This window comes from Solanum lycopersicum, chromosome 10, assembly GCF_036512215.1.
Source record: "Solanum lycopersicum chromosome 10, SLM_r2.1".
Taxonomy (NCBI): domain Eukaryota; kingdom Viridiplantae; phylum Streptophyta; class Magnoliopsida; order Solanales; family Solanaceae; genus Solanum; species Solanum lycopersicum.
This window is the reverse complement of record NC_090809.1, coordinates 20,616,544-20,643,809: the sequence shown is the minus strand read 5'-3', so window position 1 is coordinate 20,643,809 and position 27,266 is coordinate 20,616,544. Positions and strand designations below refer to the sequence as shown.

Genomic DNA, 27,266 nt, shown 5'->3' with positions numbered 1-27,266 from the left:
AATGAATACAAACTAATAAAGGTATGTCAACTGAATTTGACATTTTTATATTTATTCTAAAGGTATGTTAACTAGTTATGTATTTTATTTAAGAATGAGTACACCAAATATTCAATTATTTCTTTTCAGTTTTATATTTCATTCACTTTTTCATCATACTAATTTTTTGCATTTTATATATTATTATACAAAATTCTAAATAAAAACTAGAATAAATAGAAATACAAATAAAATACATATTGAAATGAATACATACAGGATTTTTGAAGAAAAAAATAACTATATAGGGAAAAAATATATGAAAATACAAATATATTTCTTAAATGACTATATAGATAAAATCGGCATACCTATTGGAATGAATACAAACTAATAAAAAACTATAATAAATATAAATAGAATATATTGTGGAATGAATATAATTTTAAAAAGATAAAAATTCTGGAGAAAAAAAAACAAAATTTAAATTTTATTTGAAAATGTAACTGATGAGAAAATTAAGGATGCTTGCCTTTTTTTTGAAATATTCCCCCCCTTAATTTTCTCCTTTTTGTTATTAAATAATTATATTCTTTAAATAAAAATAAATAATAAAAACATAAATAAGATACATAACAAACTAAAATGACATTTTTACTAAATATTGAAATTGTTGCTAATGAGTCCTCTTAAATGCTAAAATATTGACATTTTGAAAAATTTCCCTAATTAATTCCCAACCCAATTCCCTTTTTCCCTTTTCCTCCACACCTTACCCCTTTTAAAATTCAAAATTCAAAAATTCAAATTTTAAACAATTTTCCCTCTTTTGGCCATAATTTGGCTTATAAAAGAGGAGGAAGAGGAGGAGAGAAGGGGGGTTTTTTGGTTTTTTTTTTGGTTGGGAGAAAAGAAGAAAGAAGAGAGAAAGAAAGGGATTGGTTGGGAGAAAATTTGGGAGAAGTAGGAGAGAAGAGAAGAGGAGGAGGGGGGTCTTCTTTTTTTTTTTTGAAAAATTTCATCCTTTTCTCAGAAAATTTTGTGCAAAAAATATTGATAGCATAAAGCACACACATATAGGATATACGTAGATGTCTGAGTTTAACGTCAAGCTTGGGTGTTCGCTGCCCCCCCTCCCCCCCCCATGCTCGTTTCGTCTCCAGCTCGCTGCCCCGAAGAAGGTGAAATCCTTTTTTTTCTTTCTTCTTTTTAGATGTTGTCATTCAACCTTGCTAATTTTTTTTTGTTTTGTTTTCTTGTGTGGCATCGATTCGAGTCCACTTTGGATTTCATTTTTGCATTCCTCGCTGAGCCATAAAGGCTCAAAACACCCTCCTCGAGCCGTAGATTCCTCAAAACTGGTGTACAGGTTGCGAAACCAGCAGCTTCGGTGCTGAAAAATCAAATTTGCAGAAAGCTGTATATCAGCTATATACACAGTGTATACACTGATATACAGGTAAAAAATGCACAGTAAATCCAAGTTTGAAATATGGGTTTGTAGCAGTGAAGATGATCTGTTGAAAAAGTACTTTCAACTTTCGAAAGTTGAAAAACAGGCTGATATACATAATGTATACACTGATATACATAGACGATATACTATAGATATGCTTTAAAAATATGATTGGCAGAGTAACGTACAGGGACGCTTATTTTAATTAAAATTAGGCATTAGGAAAATAATGCGGACGTAGGGTGCAGCCCGTATACATTAGTATACATTATTGGGCAACGATATACACTTGTTAAGTAAGTTTTAAAAATGATGCAGGTACAAATACGCAGAGCAATGCGGAAATACAGGGAAAAATAACGGAAAATATGTATTCGAATAGGTGCAGGGCTCAAGAGGTCCTAAATGGGTCAAATATATACTGTATACAGTATGTATACCTTTGTGTATACCCTTCATGATCCTTTTTTTCAGGAATGGGCCAGGGCCCTTCAGCAATTTTTTAACAGGCCCAAGGGGCCAAAATGTTTTTGCAGGATTTTTAATTTGTTGAAAGGGCCCAAGTCCATATTTGGAATTAGTCTAGGACAGGTGGGCTAAAGCCCAATGGAATGAATTTGGGCAATAAGGCCTAATTTCAAATTTTTTCTCCTCTTTATTTATTATTTGCTTGAATTGATTAATGTGTGGTAGAATTTTAATAACCTCCTAAAGTGTAGCCAATCTTCACATTTTAAAATTTACCACTTTATTTGCTTATTTTTGTCTTATTTTTGTCACCATTTTCCTTAAGTTTTCTTTTAAATATTTTCCTTTAGAAGTAATAAGGAAACAAAAATTTAAAAATTAAAGAATATATCAAACGATTTCTTACTAAGTTAAAAATAAAAAATGTATATTAAAGTCATTTTAGTCAAATCGCCGGTCAACCGCAAGTTAGCGGGCATCCCGAGGGCCTAACACCTTCTCGGGATGTACATTGAACTTCGAACCTCTTCAATCGATTTTATCTGTTTTTAAATCTTTTGAAATTTTTCTTGATTTTATCAAAATCAAGTGGCGACTCCGTAATTCGAAAAGTTGATTTTTCTTAAATAATAAGATTAATTGATTTTTCGTAACCTAGTCAATATTTTTCCATTTTTTTAAACAAATAATAGTAGTAGTATTTTTTTTTAATAAAACAGAAATGACGACTCTGCTGGGGATTAATTAAGTTCTAACCATAAAATTTGACTATTTGACTAACCGCTTTTAATTGTTAAAATATTGTTTGTACTGAATATGATTAAATTTTTCATAAATTGTCATTGCATTCATGGCATATTTTCAATATATATGTATAGTATATTAAAGGACGGTTTGCGGAACCGCAACCGGACTTTTTTATACTCACCCTTTTTCGAAATTAGCGGCAATTTATTGGTTTGTTAGGCGTCCAATGGTTGTCGCGAGTTTCAGCCCGAATTGTCCGTTTGGATTCCCGGTCCTTTCAAAGCCACTCCTAGTCAACTAGCGTAGAGCTGAGCCAAATTCCGAATTTAAGAGAATTTGAACTAAGATGACCCAATACTCAAGGCGTGTTGGGCCCATTAGAAGACCACCTTGAGTCCAAATCGGCCCATGGCCTAAACGGACGTTCATACTTATGTGTTTAAATTTGAAGGATGTATACGTTGCTTGAAAAAAATCATTGTCTCATAGGGTAAGGATTATATTATAGTTTGTATAAGTTAACGAAAAAACTTTAGAAGCTACTGGTCCATCCAAAGACATTGACACCCGAAGATTGCAAAAAAAAAAGATGAAAAATGATGACGAGGGTCGTACCCTTATGTATTCCCATTAAGTTTTATTTGTATAAATTTGAATGTTGGGGCAATGAAATATTTCAAATAACGTATACATCCCTCAAATAGCTAGGCCCACCCTTGGCACAAAAGGGTCACATATCTGTTTAGAACGCGCAATATTTGTTTATGTGTTATAACTGCTTATGTGAATATGTTGTTTTATTTGGAGATGTTCTAGCTCACTCTTCTTCAAATACTTTTAGATACCCATAAGCACAAATATCAAGTCACTATCAAAAGTGCGTCCAAATACTCTTCGAGTCTTTAGTTTCCTAAAAAAAATAAAAAATAAAAAAATATTGAACTTCACTTTTTCTTTCAGATCAAAAGAATTTTGCGAAATTTTATCTTTTTCGACTCTTACAAGGAAATTAGAGTTACATCTCAATCAAAAATCAAAGTACGGTAATGAAAGATACCGTCAATTTTGTCTCGACTCAAGTCGACATTTTTATTTACTAAATCCCAAAGTCAAGTAGACAAATTCCTGTCTATTTAATCATTTCTCTATGTTGGTGAGCTAGTTTATCTCCGGATAAAACAACTCTTATGTGTTTTCACCTATATGTGATATCTTGTATTATTTACCACCTCCAGACACTAACATATTGGTCTTTTGAGTTTTTTTCATTTGTCAGGTATTTAAAACTGATCTGTGTTGGTTGATCATCCGTATTTCACAAGGTCTAAGGCCCATAAAGATTCCTCCCCCGATCAAATTTGCAAAGACAACAATGGGGGATAACAATGACGAGATTGACATGAATGATGTTGTCGTGGCTCAACCCGCTGAAGCTGATAAAAATGAATTGATTATGCAGTTGATGCAACAGATTGCCGAAATGAGGGTCGAAATGCAAAGAATGCAAGATGTGTCTAATCCAATTTCATCCTTCAACCCTCCAAGAGAGTGGAGGTCAAAAGAAGAGGCAGTCAAGCTGAATATGAAAGAAGAGATCAGGAAAGTCATGAAGGAGTTGCACTATATTTTCGAAGTCGATGGATTGAGCTATAAGGATTTATGCATCCATACGAATCTCGACCTCCCAGAAGGGTTCAAAGTGCCAAAGTTTGTTACTTTTAACGGAACAGAAAATCCTCTAGCACATCTGAAAGTTTATTGTGATCAACTCGTGGGAGTTGGCAAAAATGAAGCATTATTGATGCGTCTCTTCAATCGAAGTCTAAGTGGAGAAGCTCTAGAGTGGCTTACATCACAAGAGCTGAAACAATGGAAAAATTGGAATGCACTCGCAAAGGATTTCACTTAAAGATTTGGAAATAACATAGAAGATGCCCCAGATCGCTACTACTTGTTGAAGATCAAACAGAAACAGAAAATTATCGAGAATACGCTCTTCATTGGAGAAAAGAGGCCGCAAGAGTTCAACCTCCAATGTCTGAACGTGAGATCACTGAAATGTTCATTCGTACTCAAGAGCCTGAGTACTATGAAAGAATGTTGTGTATGATGGGACAAAAGTTTGTCGAGATTGTCAAAGTGGGAGAAGCTATGGAAGACGGTTTCAAGACTGGAAAGCTCACCAAACTTACCGCATTGCAATCTAATGAAAAATCTACTAGAATTAGTGATATGGATAAATCAAAAGGAAAAGTGGAGGAGGTGAGTATGGTCACGGCTACCTGTATGAGGCCAGCTTCTCAAAGGGAATATCAAAACCATATGCCAACCAGAAAAAATTTCCTCACCCAAAATTTAGGAAGGCCCCTAAAGTATTTACACCATCAAGGGAATCTCAAACTCAACTTTATGAAAGGTTGAAATCAATGGGTATACCCTATCCTATAGAAGGAAGACCAGCCAATCCTTTGGGAAAATTTTACAGAGCTGACCACAGATGTGCTTATAATTCAGGAGCTGTTGGACATAACACAGAGAATTGTTTAACTCTAAAGCACAGGATACAAAACATGATCAACAACAACTTGATCAATATTGAGGAAACCACCTGAATGGATGACATATTTGATGCTCAAGAATGAGTACAAGACATCTCTGAACTGAGTCATTTGAAGATATTCATCATTAAAGGTCGAAAAGAAGAATGCCCAACATTGGCCAAAATTTTGCATATGAAGTTTTGTTACCTTTCTTTTGAAAATGTATCACAAAATTCTACGGTCCGAACTACGTTCGACCTGATTTCTCAAGAATGAGATACGTAGGCGGCCTATGTCGGCCTCGGTCGTTTCTTTATCAAAACTTCCTATTTTGGTTAATCCTCAAGAGGGGAACTACGTTTGACCTGATTCCTGATCCAACGGGATACGTAGGCGCCACAACGGCTCGGTCATATACCCAGTAAGATTTCCATTTCTCTTCATAATGGAAACTGGGACAGAATTTTTGAGAGGATCTCAAAAATGCATTGGAAGTTGGACTTCTTTAACGAGTCAAAACAGAAAACCAAAATTATACGGTCTAAACTACGTTTGACATGATTCCTGCTCCAACGAGATACGTAGGCGCCAAAACGGCTCGGTCATATACCCAGAAGATTTCGATTTCTCTTCATAATGGAAACTGGGACAGAATTTTGAGAGGATCTCAAAAATTCATTGGAAGTTGGACTTCTTTAACAAAGTCAAAACAGAAGACCAAAATTCTACGGAGATTAGCCTAGGGTGGATCTCAAAAATTACGACAATCTAGCTTGCATCTGGGACAGAATTTTTGAGATGATCTAAAAAATTCCACAAATGTCATTTGTTACTTATTGAGGTAAACTGGGACAAAATTTTGAGGAGGGGCCTCAAAATTCCAGAATGAGCAACCTCAAAGTTAACAGAGCAAGTTATGAGAGTTCTTATATATTTTAGATTGGGACAAATTTTTGAGGAGGGTCCTCAAAGAATACATCAAATATGTCATATAAAGAATGGGCGAGCGTGCAAGCCAACTGCAAGAAGGAGCATGGAGACAAAACCAACACAAATCAGTCTTTCAAACTAAGAATTTTTCTTTGGATGCAGGAACATTGAAGTCACAAAAATGGCTATATAAAGCTGTCAAGAATGACAAAAGGCGTCACTTGCACCCATCGTGGACTCCTCAACAAAACCTAGAAAATCTTCCACCTTATTTTATCTCTATTCCTTTATATTGCCTCAAGTGATTTCTAAACAAGTTTCTTTTTATCTTGCAGGAATATTATCGAGCCGTCCACCTCGTTACAGTTGGAACATTATCGAGCTGTCCACCTCGTTACAGTTGGAACATTATCGAGCCATCCACCTCGTTACAGTTGGAACATTATCGAGACATCCACCTCGTTACAGTGGAACATTATCGAGCCATCCACCTCGTTACAGTTGGAACATTATCGAGCCGTTCACCTCGTTACAGTTGGAATATTATCGAGCCGTCTACCTCGTTACAGTTGGAACATTATCGAGCCGTCCACCTCGTTACAGTTGGAACATTATCGAGCCATCCACCTCGTTATAGTGGAACATTATTGAGCCATCCACCTCGTTACAATTGAAACATTATTGAGCCATCCACCTCGTTACAGTTGGAACATTATCGAGACATCCACCTCGTTACAGTTGGAACATTATCGAGCCAACCAGGCCTCGTTAAAAATCATGCATCGCGAGTCAATAATTATGCATGACGAGAAAATTTCATGCCTCGTCAAATTTATGCATCGCGAGAAGATTTCATACCTCGCTGAAATTTGGACATAGCGAGAAGACATTATACCTCGCAAAAATCATGCATCACGAAAATCATGCATCACGGAAAATCATGCATCGCGGAAAATCATGCATCGTGGAAAAATAGGCATTGCGGAAAATCATGCATCGCGGAAATCATGCATCGTGAGTCAATAATTATGCACGACGAGAAGATTACATACCTCGCTGAAATTTGGACATAGCGAGAAGACTTTATACCTCGCATAAAATCATGCATCACGGAAATCATGCATCGAGTCAATAATTATGCATGACGAGAAAATTTCATGCCTCGTCAAATTTATACATTGTGAGAAGACTTTATACCTCGCAGAAATCATGCATCGCGAGTCAATAATTATGCATGACGAGAAGATTTCATGCCTCGTCAAATTTGGACATAGCGAGAAGACTTTATACCTCGCATAAAATCATGCATTGCGAAAAATCAAGCATTGCGGAAGATCATGAATTGTGGAAAATCATGCATCGCGGAAAATCATGCATCAAGAAAATCATGCATTACGAAAAATCATGCATTGCGGAAATCATGCATTGCGAAAAATCATGAATCGCGGAAATCATGCATCACAGAAAATCATGCATTGCGGAAAATCATGCATTGTGGAAAATCATGCATCACGGAAATCATGCATCGCGAGTCAATAATTATACACGATGAGAAGATTTCATACCTCGTCAAAATTTATGCATCGTGAGAAGATTTCATGTCTCGCTGAAATTTGGACATACTTTATACCTCGTTAAAAATCATGAATCACAAAAAATCATGCATCGTGGAAATCATGCATCGCGAGTCTATTATTATGCACGACGAGAAGATTTCATGCCTTGTCAAAATTTATACATCGCGAGAGGATTTCATGCCTCGCCGAAAGTTGTGCATTGCGAGAAGATATTCATGCCCCTCAAGAAGACATACACGGATAAAGAAAGGGAAATCGTCTATCCCAAGAAGGATATTTATCCATTGGCCTCAACTACATTCTTTTATTTTGATAAGAGTAGACATCAAAAAAAACATCAAAGACGACGTCAAAAGAAATACCAACATCATATCATCATTTATTTATTTTAACATCAAATGAAGAGTACATTGAAGATTATATTGCAAATGTCAGACGTAAGCTTTATTTGCTGTACGTCAGACTGATCGAGTCGACGTCGAATATTGAGGAGAACAATGAAGTGTCGACATGGTAAAAAGACACTATGTCCCATCCTGATTGCCTTTTTTAAGATTACGAGTTTTTATGTCAATCTTTGTCAAGAGCATCCAAGAGGATGAATTGTCAAACAAAACCACAGGTGCGGACGATATCAAAAGGGATGCAGCACAACGTGGAACTTTTTCTTAGCAGCGAACTAGGACACAACCCAAAGAAAAATGTCAAACTCTTAGGACGCGAGCAGAGGAGCAACTTCCACCACAATCAAACCACACCCCTATTAAAAGGCATGTGGGTTTTTTCTTTAGTTTTGTCAGTTTCAGTCTCGCATCCAAAAATTTCAGTATATGTCGTAAGCAAGTTGCCAATCTGAGTGACAATGCACCAAGAGCTTTGGAAACATAGTCAAGCCTCCTTTTCATACTCGTTTAATTTGTCACTTGTCCAAAACCGAATGTTATCTAGCATAATAGATATCCTTTTCAATCGATCGAGTCAAACTACACACAACTTGATTCCTAAAAGGTTTAAGGATATGTAGGCGGATTCAATGTTGAAAACTCGGTTGTATTCCAACATTCGCTCTCGAATTTTATTCTCGAGCATTTCGGTACCTTCATAATTTGGTATCGAGGCGGCTTTTGATTTCTTTCAAAAATCGTGCGTTAAATCAAACTTATCAAACTACAAGTGACCTAAATTCTCATATAGCCTGAGATATGTAGGAAACCCGTTTCAAGGGTTCGGCCATAATTCCTAAACCTTTTACCAAATCCTTCCCTTAAAGATGAATGGGGTTGGTCAAAATTGGTTTGGTCAATTTCATTTTTCTCGAGTTGCTTGCATCAACCCAAGTAAAATGAGGGACAACTGTTGACACCCAATTTCGACCCTCCCCAGTATAAATTAGTTCTCGAGCTTCTTAAATTTCCAAACAATATAAAATAATATAGTTGTATATTTTGCGATTATTTCTCAAAATATTTTAAATTTTAGTAAGTATTCTATTTAACTAATTTAGCTTAAATTATAATTATATTTTGAATCACTATTTTACAATTTAAATAATTATATTACTAAATAAGAAGCTCGTTAATTAATTAATACGAATTCATTTTATTTAAGGTTTAGCCAGATTTATCCTCCTAACTCAATTGGGCTATGCATTAAATTAACCCATCTTAAATTTTCAATTCAATTTTGGGCCATTTTCAATTTTTTTTAAAAATCCAGGCCCACTTTCATTCCCTTCCAGCCCATTCCTTTCTATTCCCTTTCAAGCCCAACAATTTTTCCCAAACCCAATGATTTCAGCAGCCTATCCCACCTTTATTTTCAGACACCCAAGCCCAATTATATGGCCCATTCCATTTTAATTAATTCCAAACCCAATTCCCTTTTTCCCTTTCCCTCCACACCTTACCCCTTTTAAAATTCAAAATTCAAAATTCAAATTTTAAACAATTTTCCCCCTTTTTTGGCCATAATTTGGGTTATAAAAGAGGAGGAAGAGGAGGAGAGAAGGGGTTTGTTTTTTTTTTTGGTTGTGAGAAAAGAAGTAAGAAGAGAGAAAGAAAAGGATTGGTTGGGAGAAAATTTGGGAGAAGAAGGAGAGAAGAGAAAAGGAGGAGGAGGGTCTTCTTTTTTTTGAAAAATTTCATCCTTTTCTTAGAAAATTTTGTGCAAGAAATATTGATAGCATAGAACACACACATATAGGATATACGTAGATGTCCGAGTTTAACGTCAAGCTTGGGTGTTCGCTGCCCCCCCCTGCTCGTTTCGTCTCCAGCTCGCTGCCCCGAAGAAGGTGAAGTCCTTTTTTTTCTTTCTTCTTTTTAGATGTTGTCATTCAACCTTGCTAATTTTTTTTTGTTTTGTTTTCTTTTGTGACATCGATTCGAGTCCACTTTGGATTACATTCTTGCATTCCTGGCTGAGCCATGAAGGCTCAAAACATCCTCCTCGAGTCGTAGATTCCTCAAAACTGGTGTACAGGTTGCGAAACCAGCAGCTTCGGTGCTGAAAAATCAAATTTGCAAAAAGCTGTATACCAGCTATATACACAGTGTATACACTGATATACAGGTAAAAAAATGCACAGTAAATCCAAGTTTGAAATATGGGTTTGTACCAGTGAAGATGATCTGTTGAAAAAGGACTTTCAACTTTCGAAAGTTGAAAAACAGGTGATATACATCCTTTATACACTGATATACATAGACGATATACTATAGATATGCTTAAAAAATATGATTGGCAGCGGAACCTACAGGGACGCTTATTTTAATTAAAATTCGGGATTAGGAAAATAATGTGGACGTAGGGTGCAGCCCGTATAAATTAGTATACATTATTGGGAAACGATATACACTTGTTAAGTAAGTTTTAAAAATGATGCAGGTACAAATACGTAGAGCAATGAGGAAATACAGGGAAAAATAACGGAAAATATGTATTCGAACAGGTGCAGGGCTCAAGAGGTCCTAAATGAGTCAAATATATACTGTATACAGTATGTATACATTTTTGTATACCCTTCATGATCCTTTTTTTTAGGAATGGGCCAGGGCCCTTCAACAATTTTTTAACAGGCCCAAGGGGCCAAAATATTTTTGCAAGATTTTTAATTTGTTGAAAGGGCCCAAGTCCATATTTGGAATTAGTCTAGGACAGGTGGGCTAAAGCCCAATGGAATGAATTTGGGCAATAAGGCCTAATTTCAATTTTTTTTCTCTTCTTTATTTATTATTTGCTTGAATTGATTAATGTGTGGTAGAATTTTAATAACCTCCTAAAGGGTAGCCAATCTTCACTATTTTAAAATTTACCACTTTATTTGCTTATTTTTGTTTTATTTTTGTCACCATTTTCCTTAAGTTTTCTTTTAAATATTTTCCTTTAGAAGTAATAAGGAAACAAAAATTTAAAAATTAAAGAATATATCAAACGATTTCTTACTAAGTTAAAAATAAAAAATGTATATTAAAGTCATTTTAGTCAAATCGCCGGTCAACCGCAAGTTAGCGGGCATCCCGAGGGCCTAACACCTTCTCGGGATGTACATTGAACTTTGAACCTTTTCAATCGATTTTATCTGTTTTTAAATCTTTTGAAATTTTTCTTTATTTTATCAAAATCAAGTGGCGACTCCGTAATTTGAAAAGTCTATTTTTCTTAAATAATAAGATTAATTCATTTTTCGAAACCTAGTCAATATTTTTTTCATTTTTTATAAACAAATAATAGCAGTAGTGTTTTTTTTAATAAAACAGTGCATACATGTGAATTTTATTTGTGAGTTTGAGAGTTGTTCTTGATATGAAGTCTTTAATTTATATTTAGTCTTTTGAATTGAGTGTATGGACTATTTCTTCTTCTAAGGCTTGTTTCATTATAGATAGATGATTTTATTATCTTTCGTTGATGAAAGTAGGTGAGCAAACATAAATTTGATGAGTTCAAAGTCCTTTCTTGGAGTTAGGAGGTTAGAGGTTTGTTGTTTAGTTGAATGTCTTGCATATGATTGAGAAGTCTACTTGATATTTTAAAATGAGTATATTGCCTAATTGTTTGTATTAATCAAAGTGATGACATTGCTAGTATGATTTTTTTAGATGAGCTTTAATGTTTTACCATTATTTACCTCATATTTATAACTTATATTTGCCCTTTTCTAGCATAAATTTTATGGATTGTGCTAAATTATGTACTTATTTTGTAGGATTAAATTGGTGAAAAAATAAAGGAATTTGAAGCTAAAACAAACTAAAAATTAAATATTGAAAAAGGAAATCAAGCAGAAAATTTAATGGATTAAAGTGAATAAAATAATATATATTTTTATATGGGGGGGGGGGGGGGCATAATGCTGCCAATTTCTGCGAGTTGCGAACTGCAAGTTGGTGGACTAAGCTGCCACCTGGTAATCTCAAAAATCACTAGCCAATCGATGCATGACCGGAACAATCTATAATTTGAGGCTGTTACAACTATCACGCGGACAACATACGCGGTGACAAAAAAGAAGGAATCCAATTCTTTTTGGTTTTCGATTCCTAACTTAAGTTAGATTCAATTATTTTATTTAGGGTTTCTTACATATATAAATAGTAGAGAGGAATAATTATTTGAAGGAGGCCAAGAATCAAGAAACAAGCCACAATATATGTTTGTTTTTAGATTTGGGACTTTGATAGAGCCGCCGTGAAGGTCGAAGAATTGTTGTTTATTCTTTCTTCTTCTTTATTATTTATTTATATTCGTGATCAATAAAATATACTGTAGCTATTGTTCTTAAATTTTTATTATTAACACAATCACATTTATTTTAATAAATTTTGTTTGTGTTTTTGAGATAGTGAGTACCTAAATTTCATAGCAAGGGTTGTGGGAACCATAAATGATAAATAAAGTATGAACAACAACTAAGCAATTCTTGAATAGTGTTGTTGCAGGCATTGATAATTCTTTCATTTAGAAGTCTTTTTAACGAGTGCACGCGTTAGAACTTGGTTAGTTTTTACTTGTCGAACCAAGGAGGTAGTTAATAAGAAAAGAATTATCAACATAGATTTAGCGTGATACTATCTAATAGGCTAGTGTCGGTTTGTGCAATGTAATGACTAAGACATACATCATTTATGATGTCTAATATGAGGTAATGGTAAGGGTTAGTAAATTATACAACGTAGCCGGACCAAGGTGCGGGGTGAAATTCTGTAGTTGCCGGACTAATGAATTAGAGATACCTAACTTATCACTTTTTATGTAATACACTCGAAACAAATTGCTATTACTAGGATTACCGCGTTATGAGCTTATGGAAAATACATTCCTACTTATTTTTATCAATTTGGATATAAATAAATACTTAGTTCAAAGCTCTTTTTATTTCTTTTATTTTTATTTCAATTTAAATCCCCCCACTTTTATATAATGACTATCGATTTAAATATTTCTATTGATAATAGTATTCCATATTCTCTGTTGGATCGACTTCAACTCATGGTTGGGTAAATATATTGCATAAGATCGTTTATATTTCTTTTCAAGAAGTATATTTGAATGTCATCACACCTTCACTGACATTTATTCGATTATTTCTCGGCATTCATAAGTGTCACACTTATTTAATTGTTTTTGGATTTATGGCATATCAAATTTTGCAACACTCTGACTCATACTCTCCAAGTATGAATTTAAACTTCGCAATGTACTCTGGAGTTTTGCGTCTGGTGATTTGTCGTGGGTCCTCTGAAATTCTTCTGACATATCATTATAATACGTTTCCCATAGCCGTCTCATATCTGTTGGGTTACAATGAACTAAAATTGTCGCATATAGACAGTGAAGAGCTACATGCATACTAAAGATCACAGCCTCGTGTAACATTCTGAAATGCTATCATCTGATTCTAATAAGCCTCTTTTCTTGGAAGCTTCTTCGCAAGTATGACAATGTAACCCATTAACAATGATGAAGTCTTCAAACAACGTCGGGCCTCGAACATGATTCAATAATAATCTCTCGTAATACCTTTCACCTTCTCTAGGATTAGCTGTGTTCTGAAAGCCTAGTTAGTTTACCACAAGTCTTAAATAACACATAAAATTGTAATACTTACCAATATTTATGTTGCCGATCAGCGCATTTTTATTTTAGTCCATACTTTAGATTGGGAATTTCAAACATAATGTTTTGCGAGTTCTCTATATAGATAATTGCAAACTTCACTGTCATTCAAGCACATCGAGATATTCAGCAAGCATAGTTTGTTGAAAAAACTAGGAGCCTGCAATATTTTGAAGATTTTTCTTCTTCCAATAGTAGACTACATTATAAAAAATAAGGTTCTTATTAATATTAGTGGCATTGGTTGAGAAATCTGTCTCTTATTTATACTATATATATGTGCGAATATGTTTAGGAGTACCTGTTTGTTTGCCGTGTAGATTTAGTTTTTGGTTTATAACAGCCGATTGCATTTCCCTTAGAGTAAACTCGTAAATCCTCCACATCGCTTCTGGTGGTGACACCCAACATGCATCTTGAAAGTTGCGCATTTCATCTATGAACTTTTCACCATCATGTAACTCTATGTAAACTACACATTTATAATGCCTTATACATATATATATATATATATATATATATACACACACACACACACACACACACACACACACACACACATACACACACACACACATACATGTACATGTACTTTATTGCTTTAACACTAGAGCAAACCTCTACATTAATTTGACAATCATATCTCTTCAATAAGTACATGTTATGAGGGACAACCCACTGATTATTCATCTTTATACCTCAAACCTCACTTGTCCTTTTATCATTTCTTATTCGGTAAATCGATTATCCATCCCTCCGTTGTATTGTTTTGTTCTTGAATGCTCGGGGATAGTGAAACTTACATTGTCCATCCTTCATACATGGATTTGATTGTCATTTTATACCACAAGGCACGTGAATCATATGTCTGATAACTAATTCATGTATTTCTAGCTGATTATCCTTTGCAGGCATCTCTATTGAAATATATCGATCATACTGATATGCTGATCTTATTTTATGACCTTTTTTAAATATTAGTAGTACGTGTATATGTGGTAGTCCTCTCTTCTGGAATTCAAACACAAAAGTATGTGCTGCCGTAGGAAGAAAAATTTCCTTTTTTAAATATTTGGTCTGTTAGGTCATGTAATTTTGCTCTAACAACTCTGGTCGTCAAATTTGGCCGATCTTGAGCAACTTCCCCCCACATAGTGTAACACCTCTGAAATGAACTAGGTGAAACTAGAGCCTAAAACGTGTGTCATAAGGTTTTAAAGTGTTAAAATGGTCTATAATAGTGTTTTGAGACATTATCTAAAGTTTGATGATGTTTGGAGGTCAAACGTCCAAGATATTCGAAAGACTTTGCTTGAAATGTGCTTGTATGCTTAGGTGTGCCTTTGCATCTTTTACGTGTTCGTTTTGATTGAAATTAATGTGGGAGGTTACAAACTTGTATACGAAGGTATTTGATTTCAAAAACGTCCTTGCATGACTCCCGAAGGACTGCCATAACGGTCCTTGAGGAGGTCCAAAATCTTGGGCTAGCAAGCTGCCCAATGTAGCAATATTTGTTTTTAGTAGGACCTAGTCCTCATCGCAGACTTGGTTCATAGAGGGCCAAATTTTGGTACATGTCGCGGACTCCACTATATCGGAATTTATTTTTGAAGATCATGTGGGAGCAGCTCCGCGTTGCGAACTTGTTTCACGACGTTGATTTTACAAAATTTAAGTTAAGTTTGACTTGGTTAAAAGGTCCTACAAGTGCATAGGTCTTTAGGGTATTTTGGGGACTAGTTATTGGAGGTTTTAAACCCTAATACTTTAAATAAAACCCTCAAGTCCAAAACAAAACCTCTATATTCTTTCTCTCCAGAAATCTCCATTGATGAAACTTTGAAGCTCCAAGGAAGAAGACATATTTTCCAAGTTTTTTTCCACCAATTTAGTGGGATTTTCTTAACAATTAAGGTATGGTTCTTCATCCTTGAACCCTCTTTCTTCAAGTATTCAATTTCAATGGTTTTCAAAGACGATCAAAAACATGAATTCTTCTATTTTGAAGTCAAGTCTGGGTTCTTGAATTGGTTGAATTGGCTATGGATTGGAGATGTTGTGGTTTGAATGGTGGTATGTTGACCTAACATTCTCTATATTGTGTAGTATAAGTATTGAATTGTGTTGCTTGGTATAGTCCACTTATGGTGGCGGTGCTTATGTGTTATACTTGTGAAGAACATGGTCTTGTCGACATTACTTTTACGAATTGTGATATTATCATGATATGACTTGTGAAGTTGATAAAGTGAATTATTACTTTGATTATGTATATGTGTGAAGTGAAAGCATGTGTTCTCTTATTTGATTATATGTAATTATGATAGGCTATAGTGATTTATTATATATGTATACTTGATGTTGGAGTGTGAATCTTCTTAGTTGACTATTTGTGTCTTGTGATGGATTATAGTGATGTTTCTATAAGAATGTGTAGGGTGACTTGCAAGTATACTTAGTTGAACCCATGAAGTATGTGAATGATATTGTACATGTGATAAGATGATAATAAATTGTGTCTTGTTTTGTTAGACCTATGTCCCTTGCTTGATAGATGAAGGCTATGAATATGATTCTTGACTTTGTAGGCTAAATCAGCTTTGTCATGAGTGTATACGTATGATGGAATATGATCTTGAATATATCTAAGAAGGTTATTTATGTGTAACCTTCTAGAAAGGAGGTTATGATATCCTTGAAGTTTAAAGACGTAACGATATCTTTCTTGTGTGAATGATGGACTTAGGGGTTGGTTGGCTGGAATGACATTGTAAGGCCCTAGTGGACTCTCTTTGGTAAGGCATATTATGATTGGGTTATGACTAAGATATAGTACCTCTTCATATGCTCCTTTATTGAATTAATGTATGAGAACAAAGGCTAGCACCAAATGAGTATTCTTGGGTAGTAGCTCTATTTAATTTGAGACTAGAGTACAAAGAAACCCTTGATATTCCTTAACCATGTACCTACATGGGATGCGTCCTAGTCTACCACTGGCAAGTAGAACACCCTCTATCGGAGTAAGGTTGACTCTAGATTCCATGCCTAGCTAGTATGGTCTATGTAGGTTATTGCCTATTCACATCATGTGGGATATAAGCTAGTATTTGATGAGTACTATGAAGTTTAGTGTTACAACCCGAGTGTACACCCTAGAAGTTATGATATCCTCAAATCTTAACATGGCGTCTTAGACCTCTAGGAGGTCTAAGCCAAGCCCTTAGACATCTTTCATTGCATAATCGTAAATACAGCAGAAAATTTAAAACTTTTTATAGCACACCATATGCTAGAATCATGTATACACACACACACACACACACACACACACACATAGACACACACACACACACACAGATATATATATATATATATATATATATATATATATATACATATATATATATATATATACACATATATATATATATACATATATATATATAATATCATAAGACACAATAGAGAGACAACCGATAACAACTCAATAAAATAGAATAGAATAGAGAGACAACCGATAACAACAAAAAATAATATCTAAGTTATTACATAATTTGAATAAAAACATGACATGACATAGGGAAATCCTTGAATCATAAGGATCCCTCTTCTTGAACTTGGGAGATCTATCCAAGATCTTCACTTAGGAGACATCCTCTAGCCATCAACGCGTACACTTTGTGCAAAAAGATGATGAAGAATGATATGAGTACAAGAATGTACTAAGTATGACAACCATACAAAAACATGCATTTAAGGAGGACATTTCTTTTGAAATCATGCAACATGTCATTTTAGTAAACTTCATAAACATAGGCACATATAAGCCCAATATAGTTCATGTACATCATATAGACATGGATAATACTCATACTGGCACATAAATCTATTTATCATACTTATAAGAATATTCAATACACACCATACATTACCTCTATTTTATTTTACTTCTTTTCTTAAGTAAACCTCAAGTGTACATAGTGCAATGTATCACCTTAAGGTCATATTACCATAGTCTTTCATAATATGCTTCATAAACACAACCACATATATTCACAAGTCATAAACACATCACAAACATCAACTTCACATTAAGACCATCACCTAAGACAACTCTTAAGTCACACTAGTGCAATGTGTAGGTAACCTCCCATAATGCTACATCCACTAAGTGTACCTAAGAAGTCACCCTATACTAGGCGTAACATATTCAACAAGTATAACATATTCATTTAAAACTAGCAACTCTTTCCTTTACTACAACCTTAGTCATAAATCATTTAGTTCATATCATATGTAAACAACCCTCATAACTCCTTCACAATCTTACTTGTGCAATGTACACATGAAGTCCCATACCTCCACATATACTAAGTAAGATCATTTAGAAGCTAAGTGCAATTCACACTCATACACAAATTCATGTCTTGACATAACACAATTACTTAACATGCATCCATGCAACTCATACATACATAATATAAGTCTTACTTTCATACATGTACTGAACTTACCCTTTCTTGAAGTTCACTAGTGCAATGCATGGATAGGATCCATAGTCCTACCTATACTCAGTAACCTTCTCAAGGAGTTATGATTAGACTCCATCATCTTATCTTAGACATAACCGGCATAGACCATGTGAGCTATATGGAATCCAGTGTTCTACTCCCACACCGAAAAAGAGAGGGTTAACACTTGCCTAAGGTGTAACCAATCGTACATAGCTTATCTAGGTGGAAACCACAAGCTAACTTATGGGGGCACGTAGTTATGAAACATGGAGATTGGTTCTAGAAACCTTTACTTACTAGCGTGGATGTTTCCATCTCATGAGACAATATGTATGTTGGGAACTCAGACTTGCTAACGTGAAGGTTCTCTTTGCGGGAAACCGAACTCACTAACATGAAGCTCCAACTCTCATTTGTCATGTTCACTCGGTTCTAGGCTCTAAATCCCTTTTTAAATATATTTAATCCTTTAATTTATTAATTCATAAAGAAGGCTTTAGGAGATTTCTCATTCATACAACATATAACTCAAAGGATTCAAACATTAGCATGTCCTTTCATCATAGACCCTAATTCATGTGATAATATACTTTCACATCATCATACAACCATATATCATGTGTGTGTGCATACCATGTGAGATATACCTTCACATAACACCTCTAATCACACATGTTCATAATTTCATTAGTCATATACTTACATGCATAAAATATGTAACGATGCATAGGAGAACTATCAATTCCTTAGTCATCATAAATCTATCATATTTATAATCATGCATAAAGTGTGTGTGTACATTGTCAACATGATCACATAATGGCTATCGCATAGCATTGAGGAAGACACCTCTGAAGATCACAACGCATGTACAACCTTTCCTCAAATCTCAAGTCATAAACACACAGAGAGTATTTAAGAACTATAGACTACATACACTTACATTACATCATAGGAGACACTAACACATTCAACATTAGAATAGAAGATTCCTACCATACTTTGATTACACATTCATATAGGGTTCTTATATTTGTATTATGAAGTTTTACTCAAAAAGAGAATGTTTTATACAAATGTCCTTTTATCATGATTTTAATTGCATGTCGCCATACTAAGTGCATTCTAATGTACTAATTCCATATATTTTGTTTGTCTCTAAAGGTGTAGGTGGCCTTTTAGATGATTCTTTGAAGTGGAAGCTTGAATTACTATTCATTCAAGCAAAGTTGGGGTATGTCCTCAATAGATTCGAGGACATCATTATGTTTAGTTTTCTTTGTTGAAAGTATTGTAATAGACTTAGATGTTTTGATATTTTCATGTATGGACTGTGTCCCAAAATATTCGTGTGTACAAGATGGCGACTTTGAGAGTTAGCCTTATGATTTTCTATTAAAGATATTTTGAAGTTTTACTATTTCGTATGAAAAGTTTTAATTCCACATTACTTTTCATACATGTATGCAATGAATGATGTCAAAGGACTTCTACAAGACCTCTGTGAGGTCAAGTACGCCGTGGCACGACCCGAGAGGGCCATATCTTCTAGGGTGTGCTCTCAAGTTGTGACACATAGCTGCTTTTTCTCTCTCTGTCCATTAAGGGTTACATGTCATGGTGATAAATAGATCTGGTCTTCCAAATTCTTAAACCAGAGTCATAACATCTGTAACACTCCAAAAGTTCATGACTTAGTCTAGAGCCTCACATGATTAATTAAGACTTACAATAATGTTTCTAAGCTTAAACTAATGTATGGAAGCTAAGTCAGAATTATTAGAGCCTAAACGTCAAGGGACGACCATTACGTCAAAAAACTACTACAATTGAACTAGAAACGTCCTTAGGTCTTATGAAGTATTTAGTGTGTTGTATGAAGTATAAAACTTGTAAAAATACTTTAAATAGGTAAAATGATGTATATAGGGTCAAAACGTCCAGGTACAACCCCTGAAGGACCACTCTAGGGGTCCTTGAAGAGACCCCACCTTTGGCCAAATAAGTTGCCTAACGCAACAAGAAACTACAGTGTGATGAAAGTAGTACACGTCGCAAACATGGTTCCACATGGGACAAATTTATGGTCCATATCGCGGACCATGTAGAATACTCCTCTGTCTCAGAAATCAATTTCAGAAATCTTATGGGAACAACTCCGCTACACGAACTTGTTTCCCGACAAAAATCTGAAATTTAGAATTCAAGTTTGACTTCACTTAAAGGTAAACTTAAGTGAGGGGTATTTTGGGTATTTTTAGGGGAGGGTTATATATTGATTTTCAGTTAGTTTTACCTCACATTCAATCACTCAAATAAAAACCCAAAAGCACTTACCTCTCTCTACTTTCTCTCTCTGTTCAACCTCTATTGTAGAAACCAAGAAGCTTGAAGAAGACATAAATCCCCAAGTTTCTTCTCAAATTTGTGACTAAAGTCTCTATAAGGTATGTATTCGTTTACTCTTGGGATTCCTTTCCTCAAGAGCTCCATTTAAAGTTGATTTTTAAATCACCCAATTCGAAGGTTTTTTCTCTACAAATGGGTTTTCTTCGAAACTTGAAATTAATGATTGATTATCATGAATTGTGATTACCTATGAATAATTCCAAGGGTTTTTGTCTACCTTGGCAAGTAGAGCACCTTCTTTTGGTGTAGGATTTCATGACACTGATTCCATATTTAGGTCACATGGTCTATTATCGATTAAGGCAATTGCTCTCAAACGTAAAATGAATGATTGAAGTAATGAAGTTGAACACTAACTAGGGTTACTTAAGGGGTTCTACTTAATGTAGGTATCCATTGCACAAGTTGGCCTTGAGGGGAGTCCTTGGAGGTTGTTCTTATGTTACTACGCATTTATGATATCATGAAATGAAAATATGTTGATCTTCTATGATGTGTCTCTTATATGATGTTGGTTCATTGATGAACATGATAGTGGTATAAGTTGCTATATATGAAGATGATTACACATGATGATTGGGTTATATGAAGCAAGGCATTAATTATGATTCCTTGTCTTGTTTACTTGATTATGTGAGGTTATGGGGATTCACATGAGCATTACACTTGTAGTCTTGGAATGGGATTGTTGGTAAGGGTCTTGTATGTTGATCTTATGAACGCTACTATATGAATTGTGGTTATGACTTTATGTTGAGGTTATTCATGTTGTGATAATGATGATGTTATTCATGTTGATATAGCTTTATGATAATGTGTCTTGTGGTGGATATGAACTTGTCTTAAATGATGTATTGCTTATTTACTTTTATATGCTCTTGTGTGCATGAAGGCTTTCAAAAATTATATAGCATGTTTTTAAGGAAATGGTCCTTTCCATGCATGCATTCAAATGGTTTTATGTGCATATATCCATATTTAGTACAAATGGTTGTACAAACCCATATCCTTTGTATTTCTACTAATATGTAGGTTCGGACCTTTAAAGTGATTTGAGGTCATTTGCAAGAAGACTTGGACATCTTTCCCAAGTTATTGGTGAGTCCTCAATGTTCGAGGATGGTGCCATCTATCTAGCCTAGTAGTGTTGTTATGTCTAAAGACATTTGTTTCCTTCCTTTATCATTTGAGACTATTAATGTAAGCCTGTAACGGCATATTGTATTTGTAATGGCTATGACCAAATGTTGTAATCAGTTTAGATAGTTTATATGTGAGACAAGATATTAGACTCTTATATGTATGTTTATGCTGAATGAGAAGTCTATGTATACTTACTAAACGAGGAGTCTATGTAAAATTCATATATGATATGTGAGAATTCTAAGTACACATCACTATGTAAAACATTTAAATTTTCCGCATTTTTGACCTACGACATGTAATAAAGAATGCCAAGGGCAAGTTTAAGTCCTCTATGAGGACGAAGCCGTCAGTTACGTCTAGGGAGTGCTCACTGGTTGTGACAAACTTCGTATTAGAGCATGAGATTAAGTAAACCTAGGATTGATGTTTCACTAAACCACGTCTATGTAGAATCTTATTGATAATTGTGAAGCGTGCCACACTTATGAATGAGAGGCTATATGATGCTTAGGAAATTCTCTAATCTTCTTGGTAATCCTATGTTGTACCTCAAGAGTCTTAACTCTATGTGTCCTTGTCATGTAATCCTTTTATTGTGGTTATAAGCTATGGCTACTAGAAGGGCATCCGCTAGAAGAGTCTAAGAAGAAATTGCTAATGCGGGAGCTCCTCCATAATACAATAAAGCACCTCCTCAAGAACAAGTTCCTTTGGGTGGCCAAGCTTGGTCATTCCTCCAGTTACGATAGATGGAGAGATAAGGTAAGATTTTTTGACTTTGTCTAAAGTTTTGGCTACTCAATCCCAACCATAGCTTCTCAAGCTCAAGCCATGATGGACCAAGCAGACCGAGAAGTTAGACCCTGTGTGAACCAAAATGCTAGTACCATGACTTCTTGGTTGAGGGACATTACTAGGATGATCCATCCAATGTTCTATGGTTCAAAGGAAGATGAAGACCCCCAAGACTTCCTTGGTGAGATATACAACATTTTATATGCTATGGGGTTGAGTTCAAATGAGAAGGCTGGTATGAACACTTATCGTCTCAAGGATGTGGCTCAAACTTGGTATTCTTAATGGAGGGACAATAAGGCTTTGAGAGCGGGTCTCATTAGTTGGGAGGTGTTTAGAAGAGCTTTGGTTGGTAACTTCTTCCAAGGGAGAAAAGGGAGGCTAAAAAATTTGATGAATTTATTGAACTTTTTCAAGGAGGTATGAGTGTACTTTAATACTCTTTGAAGTTCACTAAGTTGTATAAGTATACCTTTTCTTTGGTTGCAAATCCGAGGGATGAAATGAGCCTCTTTGTTATGGGAGTGTCCGATGATTTGGTTGAAGAGTGTCATTCGACGATGCTTCATGACAATATGGATATTTCTCGGTTGATGGTGCATTGTCAACAAGTGGAAGAGAGTAGGGTTAAGAGGAAGATTAAGGATGCAAGGAAGGCCAAGTCTAATGAAGGTGGTTCTTCTAAAGGATGGTTGGAAATTCAAGACAAGCCTAGATTCAAGAAGAGGTTCTCCAATCAAATTCCTGCTAACTTTCCCAAGGCTCATGATGATAGGGTGTCTAACCCTAAGACATAAAAGGGAAGAGGTGGCAATTCCCCAAGCAAGAAACCTACTTGTACCAAATGTGGTAAGAAGCACGTAGGTGAATGCTTAGTTGGAACAAATAATTGCTTTAGATATGGTAAGAGTGGACACAAGATGAGGGATTGTCAAAATGTAAGGGGTCAATAGAAGGGAAGTGATCAAGCTTAAGCAAGTGGTTCTAATTCTTATATTCTAAGAAAGAACCGCTTCTATGCTCTCCGTTCTAGGGGAGGATCACGAAGAATCTCCTGATGTTGTCACCGGTCTGTTACAAGTATTTACTATTAATATTTATGCTTTACTTGATCTTGGTGCAACATTATCATTGTGACTCCTTTATTAGACATGAAGTTTGATACATTGCTCGATATCTTAATTGAACCGTTTTTGGTTACTACCCCGATGGGTGACTCGGTTATTGCTAAAAGAGTCTACAAGAATTGTCCTATAATGTTGCCCAACAGATATTACTATAGTAGACTTGGTAGAACTTGATACTGTCACGACCCGAGTCAAATGAGGACATACTTCAACTTGGTTGAAAGATCCTATAGTCCAAGCTTCGTTCCCAAAAGCACCTTAACTAATGAATAATTGTAGAGATAGATAAAAGCATGAAATTCGTACAAACACATGTGCGCGTTGCAAAAGAATTTTCAAATCTTATTTCTTGAAAATTTTGAGACAAAATGGTTCGTGACAGCCCCGCGTCGCAGGGCTAGAATTTTTCCCACTGCATGTCAGCTGCGCGGATGGGATTTCTCACCTCATTTAATAGTATGAAGTGGAGGCAACCCCCCTCTACACCTGTCCACTAAGGCCAACTTACAATCTGATCCCTTTTTTTAATTGTTGCCTTGAGTGGTGGGGCCCACTGGATTAAATTAATCCTAATCAGCCACCAATTATGAGTGGTGGGGATCATTGGATTAAATTAATCCTAATTAGTCACTAATTAATCCCTCACTTAAAGTTAATGGCACTTACATTAGCCAACTCATACTTAATATCACATTTGAAAATAACATCCTTGCCAAATATTTCTTTAATCACTTGGTACTTAAAAAAAAATCTCATTCCCCGGACTTACGTCTACTAGATCATGATGCGCACTACGTATAAAAAAATACGAGGCATAATAGTTTCAATGAGGCCGGAGACCGGATGGAAAGTGTATGATTACTTGAAATTGAATGCATGGACTGAAAAAGGCTTTCATGGATCAAATGTTGGATAGGCTGGCAGAAAAGAAGTGGTATTGTTTTCTTTATGGTTATTCGGTTACAACCAAATCTCTATTGCACCAAAAGATCAAGATAAAACCACTTCTACTTATCCTTATGGAAATTTCGTGTCCAAGAGGATACCCTTCGGGTTGTGTACTGCATCGGCTATTTTTCAGAGATGTATGATGTTCGTATTCTGTGATATGGGTGAGGATATCATTGAGGTATTTATGGATAATTTTTCTGTTATTGGTGACTTGTTTTATCAGTGTTTGAATCACTTATCCAAAGTTCTCAAAAGAGGTGAAGACTGCAACCTTGTGCTAAATTGGGAAAAAAGTCACTTTATGGTGAAAGAGGGTATTATATTGGGCCATTACATCTCGGAGAAGGGTATAGAGGTTGAGCTAAAGTCGAGGTGATAGAGAGACTTCCTACACCCATGTCTGTAAAAGGTATGAGGAGTTTCCTTGGGTATGTGGGTTTATACTAGAGGTTCATCAAGGATTTTTAAAAAATTGCACATCCTCTGTGCAAGTTACTCTACAAAGACTGTAAATTGTTTGGTGAGTTGAAGGAGAAATTGGTGTCTGCGCCCATTATTATTTCCCCGGATTGGAGTAAGCCATTTGAGGTGATGTGTGATGCTAGTGGGGTTGAGCTTGGTGTAGTTTTGGGTCAAAGAAGGGATAAAATCCTTCACCCCATTTACTATGCCATTAAAGCCCTTAATGAAACCCAAAATAACTACACTGTGACGAAATTAGATCTCCTTGTGGTGGTCTTTGCTTTCGAGAAATTTCACTCTTATTTTCTTGGAACAAGACTTATAGTGCATAAAAATCATTCTGCCTTGAGATATTTGATGGAAAAGAAGGATGAAAAACCAAGGTTGATTCGTTGGGTATTACTGATGCAAGAATTTTGGTTTGAAGTGAAAGGTAGAAAAGGGACCGAAAATCAAGTTGCTGATCACTTGTCCCAACTAGAGGATGAAGATATGCAAGAATTGGGTGAAAAGGCTGAAATTGATGATACTTTTCCTGAAGAGCGTGTATTGGCCACTTCTCAAGACTTGATTCCATGGTTCATTAATTTTGCAAATTACTTGGCTAGTGATATCGTCCCATCGGACTTGTCCTCTCATCAAAGGAAAAAATTCATGCATGATGTGACAAATTTCTTTTAGGATAAGCCATATTTATATAGGAGTTTTTTCGATGGGATTATTCGGCTTGTGTGCCGGAAGTCGTGATGATTAGTTTTTGGAAGCATGACACTCCTCGCCTGTGGGTCCACATCATAGTGGTATTCAGAAAGCCCATAAAATATTTCAATGTGGCTACTATTGTCCAACAATCCACCAAGACGCTCATGAGTTCGCCAAGGCATGTGATACGTGCCAATGAGATGGAGGTGTTTCTAGACGGCAAGAACTTCCTTTAAATCCCATTTTTCTAATTGAGTTGTTTGACGTGTGGGGTATTGAATTTATGGACCCCTTTTTGTGTTTTCATGGAATGAACTATATTCTTATGGTGGCTGATTATGTGTTAAAATGGGTGGAATCCATAGAAGTTGCAAATAATGAAGGGATGAGTGTCACCGCGTTCTTGAAAAAGAACATATTTTATAGATTTGGCACCCCAATGGCCATTATTAGTAATGGGGGATCACACTTCTGCAACAAGTTGTTCAACGGGTTGTTCGAGAAATATGAGGTTCGTCACAATGTGGCCACGCTATACCATCCTCAGACTAGTGGGCAAGTAGAGGTGTCTAACAGGGAAATCAAGCAGATTCTTATAAAAACTATGAATGTTAGTAGAACGGATTGGTCAAAGAGGATTGATGATGATCTTTGGGTGGACCAGACAGTTTAAAGGACGCCCATAGGTATGTCTCCATACTAACTAGTATATGAGAAGGCTTGTCACTTGTAGGTTCAGTTAGAGCATAAGGACAAGTGGGCAATGAAGAAACTGAAGATGGATTGGAATGAAGCAGCGGAACAAAGGTTGAATGGGTTAAATGATCTTGATGAGTTTGGATTGAAGGTATATGAAAGTTCATCCCTCTACAAAGAAAAGATTAAGAAGTGCCATGACAAAAAGTTTGAGAAGCGAGATTTTGTGGTTGGGGATATGGTTCTTTTGTTCAACTCTAGGTTGCACTTGTTTTCGGGCAAACTCAAGTCCAAATGAACTGGTCTATCTTAATCACCCAAATTTTCTCTCATAGAGCAGTTTAGTTGGAGAATCAGGAGGGTGTAAGGTTCGATGTGAACGGTCAACAAATCAAGTTCTACCTTGGGCATGCTGAGAAGGAGAATGAAGTGATCGAGACATACCATATCTCTTAAGTTTGAGTAATCAAGAGTCCTGCATCGTGTCGCGACGTTAAATAAGGCGCTGATTGGGAGGCAACCTAATATGTATCCTTTATCCAACAATAGGTTTTTTGTGATTTTATAAGCGTAGCTGCATTATTTCTGTTTTTCTACCTTAATGTCACATATGAATTTTCTCTTATTTAGTTTTTTAGAAGTGT

The 27,266-nt window shown here is 35.5% G+C and overlaps 1 protein-coding gene and 2 long non-coding RNA genes across 3 annotated transcripts; all 3 read left to right on the top strand.

Moving 5' to 3' along the window:
- The first annotated feature begins 860 nt into the window (after positions 1-860).
- LOC104649511 (uncharacterized) lies at positions 861-4,422 on the top strand. The gene is made up of 2 exons (XR_743416.4): positions 861-1,438; positions 1,754-4,422. It is a non-coding gene; the product is annotated as an uncharacterized lncRNA (long non-coding RNA).
- Positions 4,423-9,629: 5,207 nt separating this feature from the next.
- On the top strand, positions 9,630-12,536 carry LOC104649512 (uncharacterized). The gene is made up of 2 exons (XR_743417.3): positions 9,630-10,369; positions 10,584-12,536. It is a non-coding gene; the product is annotated as an uncharacterized lncRNA (long non-coding RNA).
- A 13,715-nt stretch (positions 12,537-26,251) lies between these two features.
- Positions 26,252-26,920, top strand: LOC104649559 (uncharacterized). The gene is made up of 2 exons (XM_010329022.1): positions 26,252-26,593; positions 26,660-26,920. Exons 1-2 carry the CDS (start codon positions 26,252-26,254, stop codon positions 26,918-26,920), a joined length of 603 nt encoding a protein of 200 aa, XP_010327324.1.
- Positions 26,921-27,266: the final 346 nt, after the last annotated feature.

What these genes read in the sequence shown, in the direction of transcription:
- LOC104649559 (XM_010329022.1), top strand. Translation starts at nt 26,252, where the DNA reads ATGGTGGCTGATTATGTGTTAAAATGGGTGGAATCCATAGAAGTTGCA. An exon ending in ATCTTTGGGTGGACCAGACA is followed by an intron (nt 26,594 to 26,659) that starts GTTTAAAGGACG and finishes TGTCACTTGTAG; the next exon opens with GTTCAGTTAGAGCATAAGGA.